At 38.9% G+C, this 12,500-nt stretch overlaps 1 protein-coding gene across 1 annotated transcript in view; it reads right to left on the reverse strand.

Moving 5' to 3' along the window:
* LOC119579091 (matrix metalloproteinase-2-like) overlaps positions 1-12,500 on the reverse strand; it is a 69,272-nt gene that overhangs the window by 1,161 nt on the left and 55,611 nt on the right. The window contains exons 3-11 of the mRNA XM_037926829.1: positions 12,022-12,118; positions 10,400-10,482; positions 8,935-9,074; positions 6,645-6,812; positions 5,710-5,924; positions 3,864-4,008; positions 3,211-3,367; positions 2,397-2,497; positions 1-2,149 (exon numbers count right to left, since the gene is read on the reverse strand). The exon at positions 1-2,149 is cut by the window's left edge and continues 1,161 nt beyond it. Coding sequence (XP_037782757.1) covers positions 1,878-2,149; positions 2,397-2,497; positions 3,211-3,367; positions 3,864-4,008; positions 5,710-5,924; positions 6,645-6,812; positions 8,935-9,074; positions 10,400-10,482; positions 12,022-12,118 — 1,378 coding nt within the window. The 3' untranslated portion in view covers positions 1-1,877. The remainder of the gene's footprint in view (positions 2,150-2,396; positions 2,498-3,210; positions 3,368-3,863; positions 4,009-5,709; positions 5,925-6,644; positions 6,813-8,934; positions 9,075-10,399; positions 10,483-12,021; positions 12,119-12,500) is intronic.

Below are 12,500 nucleotides of genomic sequence, written 5' to 3' on the forward strand. Positions count from 1 at the left end.
TGGTATTCCTTAAGTGAACAGGCATTTAAGTTCATACTATTTCCAGAACAGAAGCTCCTTTCTCATATCAACAGAATGTGATAGCTTCCATTCTATAAGATTGACGAGAGCCTGGGTTTATAAATTAACCATGACTAGCAGTACAGCAGTGATAAGTTCAGTGGAATAGCCTCTACAATACTAATATTATGTAACAATAATCTCTCCTAATCTTTCACTTTCTTTGCAAAAACTTCTATAGCGTGTGTTTTTGCATTAAATAACGGAGAAGTTTGTTTCAAAACGGGAGATCTAAACCAGCAGATTCTGAATTCTGTATTGCCTCACTGCAATAACATAATACGAGTCACAAATGCAAATATTGGTCTCTTCTCTATCTGTTTCTGTTCCCAGTAGCTACACACCAAGAAAATTCTGTCCGAAGCTCATTTCAATAACCAATGATCAGTAATCTTAAAAAACAAATAAAGTGAAAAATATCAGTTTGAAAGATTACAAAAATATACAGCTTGTCTCATTTTGAGAGACAAAAGAAATGAGATGTCACAAAAGACAAAAGACAAAAAGAAAAAAAAAAAAAAATAGTGACACAAATGGGTGAGAGATAAAATGATCCTTTACATCAAATACTTTGCATTAAAACACATTTGCATTTCTTATTCCAGTTAGAATATCAATTTCTTTATCAATTATACCTAACAGGGAATCCAAAGAAGTAAAAATAATTCAATATTGCTAAAACAATAATAAAGATATACAGTCCAAAACAATACAGACTAAGGCCAATGCTTCCACAATTTATTTCCAGAAAATTAAATGTATATAATTCGTACTCTTTGAGTAAGAAAAAAGATAAGAAATGCAGACGCATAATGGAAGTACTTCCAGCTTTACCCCAACCCAATAATACAAGTTAGCACAAAGACTACAGTATAATGGCAGTTGTTTGTATTATGAAAAGAAACAAGACAAAACTTAAATCTTACATTCCAACTGGCACTGTGTATTCCAGTTTTAGAATTTTTCCCACTAAAATAACAGAGAAATGGTTCATCAATTACACAAACAGACGATACTTCTAAATTATCTCCTTTATTAGACTGATACAGAACAAGACAATTTCTTAAATACCTTTTGGTTTCATCATACAGACGAGTAAAAAAAATAAAATAAAAATAAATAAAAAGCAAAAGTACCCTCTTTTACAAAAAACAAAAAAAAAACAAAAAAAAACAAAAAAAACAAGCATTCATATAGATATCAAGTATTCAAGACACATCCCACTACATTCTTACAGTATTAAAAGATATTACCCGAGCTCAATCTATGAGCTATCACATCAAACACCCCTTATAGAATTTAATGTTTCTAATAATCACACTATACGCATTAAAAAGGGAGAGAATAAAAAAAAAAAAAAACACTGACTGAGAAATCATCTTCATACAGAGGAAAGGAAAAATCCCTCAGCAATAAATATTTTTCCCCCAAAAGTGTTCTTATAAATTGTGTTTAAAATAGAAGAAACAACCTACTTCAGGCATGTTCAACATGTTCTGAGATTATAATAGTTATCAGAATGGTCCAAGAAGAACTGACATACATTCATTCCACACACACATTTCTCAGCTTTAGTTGAACAACTAATTCCTGAAATACATAAGCATATTACCATGCCGTATATATGCATACATAAAAAAAAAAAAAAAAATCCTGGAAAAGAAGGAAATTCTAAAATATGGGGCATTAAAAAAAGAAGAATGCAAACAGAGAAAGGAGAAAAGTGAATAAAAAACATAAAAGAAAATAAATCCCATGAGAACTCTTGGGGGCACCCCCCTCACTCCCCTCGCACTTCCCTCCCTCCCTTGAGCACTTCACAGCCTAAACCCCCATGATGGCGTGAGCGACTCGGCCCGCACCACGACAGCAAGAGCGACCACTAATGGCAGGAGAGAGGTCACCAAGCCATTGCTACTGCCACTACCAGAGGAGTCAGTGACGGATGCCTTTCCGTAGGATGGGTTTTCGATGTTGTTGGGGCAGCCAAGCCAGTAGGGTGCTGAAAGGGCAGGCGACTTGGGCTTCACCTTCATACGCAGGTCATCAAACTCCCAGAACACTTTGCCTTTGAAGAAATAAGTGGTTCCTGGGGAAAGATGAAGAAAAATGAGTCCCGTATAAATCATGGATATCATATATAAATAAACAGGCATAAATAATAAGAACACAAATATACATCATACTGAATTATGTAATTCTTTAGAACTTAACGCACGGATTTGTAGTATAACTCCAGTAAGCAAGATATTCAAATGTTTACACCCCTTCTCCAAAATAATTCAAAATCATTATAGTTTCACCCACAACTTAACACAATGGGAAACCTTACTTACCATTATATTTAAAGGCTGAGTCAATGCTGTACGGCACACCGCTCCACATGACCATGTCCCTTGGATAATCAAGCTCAACATTTTGCACAGATTCGTCAAACCTAATGATGTGGGGGAAAAAAAAAAATTGAATCAATTATACTTACTTACACATTTGAAGAGTATTCTGGGATTTTAGCTGATGAATTTCTTTAACACATAGATGACTCCAGAAGCACTGTGTTACCAAGGGGTCAGTTACTAGACATTAATGACCTTGCCTGTTTTCCCTTTTCCTTGATTTTTGTTAACCTGTTTTGCTTCTTCCTTTTCATTACCTATTAGTGTTCTTAAACAATATAATCATTATGGCAATAATAATAATAATAATAATAATAATAATAATAATAATAATAATAATAACAATAATAATAATAAATAAATAAATAAAACAACAGTGATAATAAGCGTATTAGAAAAAAAAATCTAAGAATTCAAGGAACCAGGTGAGGTCAGGATGGGATACTAATTGACCTTTTGATAACTTGACTCTTGTGAAGCTACTATGTGAACAAAACTCACTAAACAAAACTACAATGGCCAAGTGCATCTACCCACTGACAAGTGTTAATCAAAGTCAAGCACCTTTCAACAAATTAATAAAATTTCAAATAAAATTTTTGGCACTAGAGGCATTTCCAAAAGCAATTAGTACAAAAATACTGACATAGAAAAATATCTCTAAATGCATGAAGAAAAGAATCGTATCCATTACCTCATAAATCTTGGGCAAACATTAACACTTTTTTACAACATACTGGCTCAACTTCCATACCTCCAGTACATCGTATCAGCAAAGATGTAGGTTCTTCCGTTATGTCCCCAGACAAAAGCAGCATCCACTTTCTCAAGGTCCTCAGGCAGTCCTAGGTGTTTGAGAAGCCCAGTCTTGAGCAGCCGGTGGTTTCCTTGGCAAACATAGTAGCGATTGCCTAAAACAGAACAATAATGATGAGCATAGGATGAAAAATTGAATGTCTAACAGAGAACAATGGTCTGATGTAAGTACTGGATGAAAAAGCAAGTGACTGACATAGAACAAAGGGTTGATGTTAAGTACTGGATAAAAAGGTGGTTGCCTGACAGAACAATGGTTAGATGTTAAATACTGAGTAATAAGTATTCCTTGATTATTAGTGACGAGTTTGATAGTAGGCATGACGTTATATACTGGATGGTGAGTATAACTTGATGATTAGTTATGAACTTGAGAATAATTGAAGAATCCAATTCATAAAAAGAAAATTTATGCTTGTTCAAATAATATCTATACAATATAGAAAGCCCCGAGATAATATAGTAACATTCTTTTTTATCCCTCAAAAATTACAATAATTCAACATACAATAATCTCATTTTCTATACAAAAGATATAATACTAGAAACTCCTTTAAAGATATCTCAAAAAGTATTTCAAGTATTACATACCAATGAAAAAGACAATATTAGTATCTGGCCTTTCATAGACAGCGTCAATTTTCGTGATATTTTTCGGCAGAATAGCCCAGAACCGTGTGATTTCAGCCGGGTAGTTGGGACGCAGGTTTCCGGATGGATCCAATCGCCAGAAGTACTGAAAATATGCAGAACTGAAGTGAAGATCCCAAACTCAGTAATGGGGTATTAATTTCATCAAATCCAAAATGATATAGCTAGTTATCTTTACATAAATAACGTTTTATCACAAATCTTTGTGTATTATCTAACTAGGAATGAAAGAAGTCACCCTTGCCACAAACACCTTTATCGCATCCACCTTCTCTTGGAAACAACTACCTTATTGGAATTTGCCTTCCCTTGACACACTCCTTACGACTTATCTTCCCTTTGGTGCAATTACCTTAAGACACTAACTAAACTTCCTCTTAATTCAAACGTCCTTATGACACTCTCCTCTCTCAGCAAATCACTTTTATGACACCATCCACTTGATGCAATCAACATTCATCACTCTCACAATCCACTCTTTATCACCCTTATGACACTCCCCTTTCTTTATGAGACAATCACCATTATGACACTCTCTTTCCCCTAGACACAGTCACTCCTATGAAAAACACCGTCCCTTAACACTCCCCTCGATTCGATCATCCTTATGACACACTCATCTTCCCCTTGACTAAATCTTAACTTACCTACTGCCCTTATGACACTCACCTTCTCCTTGATGCTATTGCCCTTATAACACCTTCCCCTAGACACAAAAATCTGACACTCCACTTTCCCTTGACACAATCCCCACCCCGCATGACACTCTCCTTTCCTTAGACACAATCATTATGACACACCCTCCCTGGAGTGTCCCCCTTATGACACTCACCTTCCCCTTGACACAACCCCCTTTATGACACTCACCTTCCCCTTTGACACAATCCTTCTTTATGACACTAAATTTCCCTCTAAACAAATTCACCCCCTTAGGCACTCACTTTCCCTTGACACAATCCCCCATATGACTCACTCTTCCTTTGACACAACTCCCTTTATGACATTCACTTTCCCCTTTGACACAGTAACCTTATGGCACTCACTTCTGCCTTTGACAAACTCCTCCCTTTATGACACTCTCCCCTTGACACACACACCTTTTATGACACTTACTTTTCCTCTTAGCACAGTCCCTCTTACTTTCCCCTTGACACAATTCCCCTTTATGACACTCACTTTTCCCCTCGAAACACTCCCCTTTAGACATTCACCTTCCCCTTGACATTCTCTGACAATGCTCAACTTCCCCTGAACCAATCATTCAATTGCAATTCCCCTTCCTTACTTCCCCCATGACACACTCCCACCCCTTTTGACACTCACGTTTCCCTTTCCCTTTTGCAACACACTCCCAACTTGACATGCCCCTTTCGACACTCACTTTTCCCTTTGACACCACCCTTTCGACTCACTTTTCCATTCGACCCCCCCTTTTAACACCCAATTTTCCCTTTGACACACACACACCCTTTCGACACCCACTTTTCCCTTTGACCCCCCCCCCCCCTTTTCGACGCTCACTTTTCCCTAGACCCAATCATTCAATCGAATTACAATTCCTCTTACTCACTTCCCCCTTGACACACTCCCACTCCCTTACGATACTCACCTTTCCCTCTGACACCCCCTTTTACAACACATACTCTCCACTTGACACCACCCTTTCGACACTCACTTGCCACTTGACACCCTACCTTTCGACACTCACTTTTCACTCTGACAGCCCCCTTTACAACACACATTCTCCACTTGACCCCCTCCCCCCATCCCTCTTTTCGACCCTCACCTTGCCCCTGAAGATGTAGACCTCCCGGCGGATGACCGAGAGGGCGTCGTACTCGGTGTCACACGTGTCGGGCTTCTCCGTGTTCTTGGGCGGCAGGATGGGCTTCTTGGGGGTTTCCTTGGTGGGCCGCGTGGTGGGCGGTTCCTTGGGCTTGGGGGTGGGGGGCGCCGGCGGAGGCTGCGGGTGGCGGTCCGGGTTCCAGTTCTCGTCCGGGCCTGTGGGTTTGAGGGGGGAGGGGGATGAGGATGGGGAGGGGGAAGGGGAGGGGAGGGGGGAGGGGATGGGGAAGGGAGGAAGGGATGGGGAGGGGAAGAGGCGAGGGGAGGGGGGGAGAGAGGGGAAGGAAGGGAGAGGACGCTATTAGTATTGTTATCATTATCGTTATCATTATCATTTTGTTCCGAATCGATATCGTCATTTCCATAGCCTTTTCTTCGACGGCACAAGTTAAATGAACCATCACCACCGCCGTCTTTACCACCAACCGTAACATTAGCAACACTAACATGAATAATATTATCATCACTCTCATTTTAAAATCAGCATCTTTATTTTTATTCTAATTTTTCGTCCATTTTTTTTCGAGAAAATGGAAAGCAAATGAAAAAGAAAAAAAAAAATACGAATAAAAAAATCTTCAGAAATATTTGTATATGTAACTATGAATCATAAACATATATACATGTAGATACATAATGTCAGACCGACAAATTACTAGACGGATAGACGGGCAGATAAAGATAGATAGATAGATAGATTGGCAGAAAGAGAGGGATAGATATATTGGCAGAAAGAGAGAGAGAGAGAGAAGTTAAGTTAAGAAGTTGAGACAAGTACAATGACTAACTGATAGACATGTATGTAAATATACAAACAAATAAAGAGGTAGGTAGACAGACAGACACACAGACAGACAGACGGCTTGAAGCACTTACCATAGAGCTCCTGGATGCCCCTGACGTCGTCCTCGGGCAGCTGGAAGGTCTCAGGGAACTTGATGAGGTAGGGCCCCATGAGCGCCCCCTCGACGTCCGAGTGGTAGAGGCCCAGCGCGTGGCCGAGCTCGTGGGCCGCCGTGATAAACAGACTCACGTGCTCCCAGGCTGGAAAGGGGGAGAGGAAAAAACACGTTCAGGACATGTCGAGCAGATCCGCCGCCGTAATAAACAGACTCACGTACTCCAAGGCTGGAAATGGGGGGGGGAAGAGGGAAAAAACACGTTCAGGACATGCTGAGCACATCCGCCGCCGTGATAAACAGACTCACGTGCTCCCAGGCTGGAAATGGAGAGAAGAAAAAACACGTTCAGGACATGCTGAGCAGATCCGCGTGCGTTCCTGATGTCTTTTTTTCAGGGAGTATAGACTGTAGTCTAAAACCCTATAAAAGAAGAAAGATGTCTTTTTTCTTCCCATAGACTGTGAAAATCCAGGTGGGAGAGGAAGTTGGTGTTCATGGTTTGGCTGTTAACCTAATTTGGTTCGTTGGGAGTGAATTCTAGACCGTGTACTTATGTGCTGGAGGAAGGGAGGGAAGGCACTGTGGACCATTCTGAAGAGAATGATCAAAATACAAGTGAGCGGTGAGACTGCGAGAGTTACGTGTTCCCTGAAGAAGGAAAAATATTGGGAAGCCTTTACAATTGGTCTAACACGAGGGCATCCTAATGTTAAGTCTCTCCCCTGAATTCACTCACTTGATGCGTATACGCACTTGCACACATATATAAGCAACACGCGTGTAGCACGTCAAAAAAAATATACAGATGCAAACACAAACATACGCGCGCTATATCATATATACGGAACATTTACATAAAAATGATACGAAACGTCAGCAGCTAAAACCATCATAGAAAAAAAAATCACAATCAATCCTTCAGCTTTTGACACTTGAAAACAAAGTGAAAAGAATCCCAAGAACTGACTTCGGCAAATGTCATTTTTCCGACCGCCCCGAGCAGTTACTTTCAAACTCTGTATATAAACGCACACAGCATTCTGCGGGATGAAAGAACAAGCTGTTGCGTTGTCTTTTTTCTACTTTGTTGTTGCAAAGACATTTTTTTAAACTGCCACTGATGTGCTCTTTACAAGTGCGCAAAGCGTGCGTCTGTATCTGTGTCAAAACAGTTATGAAGCACTGACTGTAATATCTCATTTGTAATATCTCTTGAGCGTCTGATTCGGTTTCTTAAAGAGTTACTGAGCGCTGGCAGCAATATCTCAGCTTAACCCTTTATCTGAGGCTTTCTATACTTCTATATTCTTGTAATTAAAAAAATCTGAATCTGCCACAGGCCTTTATAGCAATTTGCCGAAAAAAATGCATTGTTTAGAACCATGGATAAAAAAAAATACTCAAAAACATGAAATACAACGGAATGAGAAAGTGAGCGTATAAAGCCAAACCTATTTACTAACATACCATTTCCAGCACCATTATAACCATGGAAATCAAAAGAATTACGTATGGGTTAACAGCAAACACAAATAAAATTACAATAGCTATCATCCACAGCAATTAATTTCAGCTGTATTGTATCAGTAACATGTAATATAATCTTACTGTTAAGTGCAATATATATATCAAGCGCAAAAAGAATGCAACTTATACACTTCATCACGAAGTTGCAGAACTGAAAAAGTGTAGTACAGATGAGCTCTTATTAATCATGATTAATCCCGATCATAATAGTAATAACAGCGAAAATATCAGCAATTATAATAAAGACAATAACAATAATAATAACCAACAACAATAATAATAACCATTAACACACACACAAAAAAAAAGAACGCAATGTAGCTATCACTGCCTTCAAAAAGCACCACCAAATAGTCCATCATCAAGTATTTTAATGCCAAAACTTACCCCAGGCACTTAGAAGCGATCGCTCCCAACCAACCATAGCCACCCAGACACCATTTCCACCATGACCTAGCAACACTCAACCAACCACTCATCAACACGTGCACCCAATTTAGTTGAACCCAACACCTACAAGCCAGCTGTTAATCACCGCTATTCCCAACAACCAACTAGTTCCAACAGCCGCTAGTAAACGCTTAACGAGCCAGCCAATCAACCGAACTAGCAACCCCTTACTATCACTCGTAACCACTCACCCACCTAACCACTCAACCGAACTAGCCATTTTCCATCACTCGCAACCACCTAACCACTCAAACCATCACTCGCAAACCAAACTAGCAACCACTTACTATTATCGGAATCCTTGTGTTGCACCCACGGTTCCTGGTCGTCGAAATGCATGTCCCCGCCCACGCCCGCGCCCGGATAGAAAGCATGGGCGAGGGTCTTCCCTTGTCCGTCGAAGGGGTACCCGTCCCCGTGGTATCCTCTGTGAGGGAAGGCGAAGGCACTTGGTATACGAGTTTGGTACGAGGGGATTTGGTATAAGGGGAGATTGGTACAAAGGGGTTTGGTATAAGGGGAGATTGGTTCGAAGGGATTTGGTATACGAGTTTGGTATAAGGGGAGATTGGTACGAAGGGATTTGGAATACGAGTTTGGTATAAGGGGAGATTGGTACGAAGGGATTTGGTAGTTGAGTTTGGTATAAGGGGAGATTGGTACGAGGGATTTGGTAGTTGAGTTTGGTATAAGGGGAGATTGGTACGAAGGGATTTGGTATATGAGTTTGGTACAAAGGGATTTGGTATACGAGTTTGGTATAAGGGGAGATTGGTACGAAGGGTGAGGGTGAGGATTTGGTATGAGGTTGGTGTGATTTTGGTATTGAGGGGATGGTTTGGGTGTAAGTTTGGTACCCGGGGAAGGTTTTGGTGTGAGGTTGGGGAGGATTTTGGTACGAGATGGTACGAGAGGAGATTGGCATGAGTAAATTTGGTATGAGTTAGTTGGTGAGGATTAGGTACGGTAAGAGGCTTTTGGTATGTTGGTGGGGATTTGGTACAAGGATGGAGAGGATTTGGTACAAAATTGGTGAGGATTTGGCACAAGGGTTGGCGAGTATTTAGAACAAGGTTGATGAGAATTTGGTATGAGGCTGGTGAAGATTTGGCACGATGTTGAAGATTTGCTATGAAATAGGTATACACTCTACACAGAAATGGTACGAACTTTACAGATTTCAAATTAAGGAAAAAACACTCTCCTGAATATTTGGCAACACTGTGGAAATATATCACGTTAGAGTATCTGAAGTTTCAGAAGCAACAATTCAATTTTTTTCTGAAGTTTAGCTGAGATATATACATCCTTAACTGTGAAGACTTGGATCCAGGAAGCATAAGGTAATGATCCACAATTTCAGGTGTGGTTACTGAGAAAGAGAGAGAGAGAGAGAGAGAGAGAGAGAGAGAGAGAAGAGAGAGGAAAGAGAGAGAGAAAGAGAGAGAGAAAAAAGAGAGAGAAAAGAAAGGAGAGAGAAAAGAGAGGAGAGAGAAAGAGAGGAGAGGAGAGAGAGAGAGAGAGAGAGAGAGAGAGAGAGAGAGAGAGAGAGAGAGAGAGAGAGAACAGGGTTACGAATTTACGAAAATCAGTGTAAAAAAAAGTAATACAATAAAAAAAAAAAAAAAAAACATACTAAAAAAACAAGACTACACCAACTGAAAAAAAGTATATTAAAATACAAAGGATTACAAGAAAAGCACGAAATAAAAGATATGAGAGAAAGAAAGAAAGAAAGAAAAAAACACATACCGTTTGAAATCAATAATAATATCTGCTTGGTCTGCATTGTGTTCCAATTCTAAAAACACGAGTCGGGAGGCGCGATCCCAAACCTGTTATAAAGAAAAAAAAGTTCATTAACAAAACATTAAAATTATTTAGGCATGTATACCACAACATACACACACACACACACACACACACACACACACACACACACACACACACACACACACTGAGAGAGAGATAGAGATAGAGATAGATAGATAGATAGAGAGAGAGAGAGAGAGAGAAGAGAAGAGAGAGAAGAGAAGAGAGAGAGAGAGAGAGAGAGAGAGAGAAGAGAGAAGAGAGAGAGAGAGAGAGAGAGAGAGAGAGAGAGAGAGAGAGAGAGAGAGAGAGAGAGAGAGAGAGAGAGAGAGAATAATGATTAAAAAAGTATTACTCACTCAGCATACAGTATACAACGCACACACACATACACACCAACACACACAAAAAAAATCAATTGATTAACAAAGTGATAAGGCTAATCCCAACACACATAAATCAATCATATATATCACACACACACACAAAAACAAAAACAAAAATCAAGGTTAATAAAACAAAATGGTAAGAACATCCAAGTACACTTTATCACAGAAAACATGGAAAACACGTCCTTTTATCAACAATATTAAAGAAAATTATTAATTAATTATTATTAATAAGAACAGACCCAACATGAATCACTATTTCATGAGATAATGATTCATCAAAATACTGACAAGACTAACTATTATTTACTCACAGGAAGGTAATAACAATCGGGCAAATTATAACACAGAAAACACGAATCGTTCCCTATAAAATTAGGTATAAATGACAGTTATAAAAACTAGTTTGTCCTCTTTGCAACACTAAAACAAGAGATAAACTAAAGCCATAAATCAAATGAATAAATGAAAATGAATCAAAGCCACACGTCATAAATATGAATGAAATTAATATCAAACGATAATTCAAAGAGTGAGACTAACCCAAAGTTAAGCTGATATTTTGTATTTTTCTTTCTTTATACATTTATTTATTTATTTATATTTGGCCTACCAGGTATTTTCAGTCTTTCTTTATTCAGTTACTCAAAAATTCATTTATCTATATATCTATTTTTTTTTGAGGCGAAGATGCACTCTGAACGTGTCCGAATGACGTGGCTGTTATTATCACCGCCTACCCGCCAATTAACGAATCATAATCATCACCAACCTACCAATTATCTAATGATTATCATCACCAACCTGGCAATTATTTAATTATCATCATCACAAACTTATCAATCATCTAATAATTATAATTACCAACCTGTCAAACTGTCATCAATCGTCATTAGCCTGTCAAGCGCATTTTTGTCTTTTATAATAAACAAATAGTAACAATAATAATAATAAACATGATAATAACACCAGTAATAGTAACAGCAAGAGCAATAGCAATAGTAATACTAACAGCATTAACAATAATAATAACTATAATAATGAAAATAATAATCATGACAATAATAATCCTAAAAACAACAATAACACTAACAACAGCTACAACAACACCAACAATAATTAATAATAAACCAAACCAAACCTCCAAACGGAGACACGAGGCGGCTGCCTTACCTCCGTAGCGAGTCTGAACTCCCTCTGAATCTCCCATCTGGTCAGGTGATTCGGCTGGCCTGTCTTGTCCCTGATTTTGGTCGGGTACGTCCGGATCCTGAGGACGAGAGGAGGCGAGCATGCCTTTAGTTTGTGGGGTAGTGAGGCTTGCGAATCGTGTAAGTATATTAGTGGATAACAGTGTGTAAGGGTATTTTTTTTATTTATTTATTATTATTATTATTATTATTATATTTATTTATATAATTGCACACCTATTTTATTCCCACATTGACGCATGTGCAAATACACGTGCACATGTACAGGAAGAATCTCTCTCTCTCTCTCTCTCTCTCTCTCTCTCTCTCTCTCTCTCTCTCTCTCTCTCTCTCTCTCTCACACACACACACACACACACACACACACACACACACACACACCACACACACACACACACACACACACACACACACACACACACATACACGACATATATCAGT

Source organism: Penaeus monodon, chromosome 11 (genome assembly GCF_015228065.2).
Source record: "Penaeus monodon isolate SGIC_2016 chromosome 11, NSTDA_Pmon_1, whole genome shotgun sequence".
In the NCBI taxonomy this organism is placed as follows: domain Eukaryota; kingdom Metazoa; phylum Arthropoda; class Malacostraca; order Decapoda; family Penaeidae; genus Penaeus; species Penaeus monodon.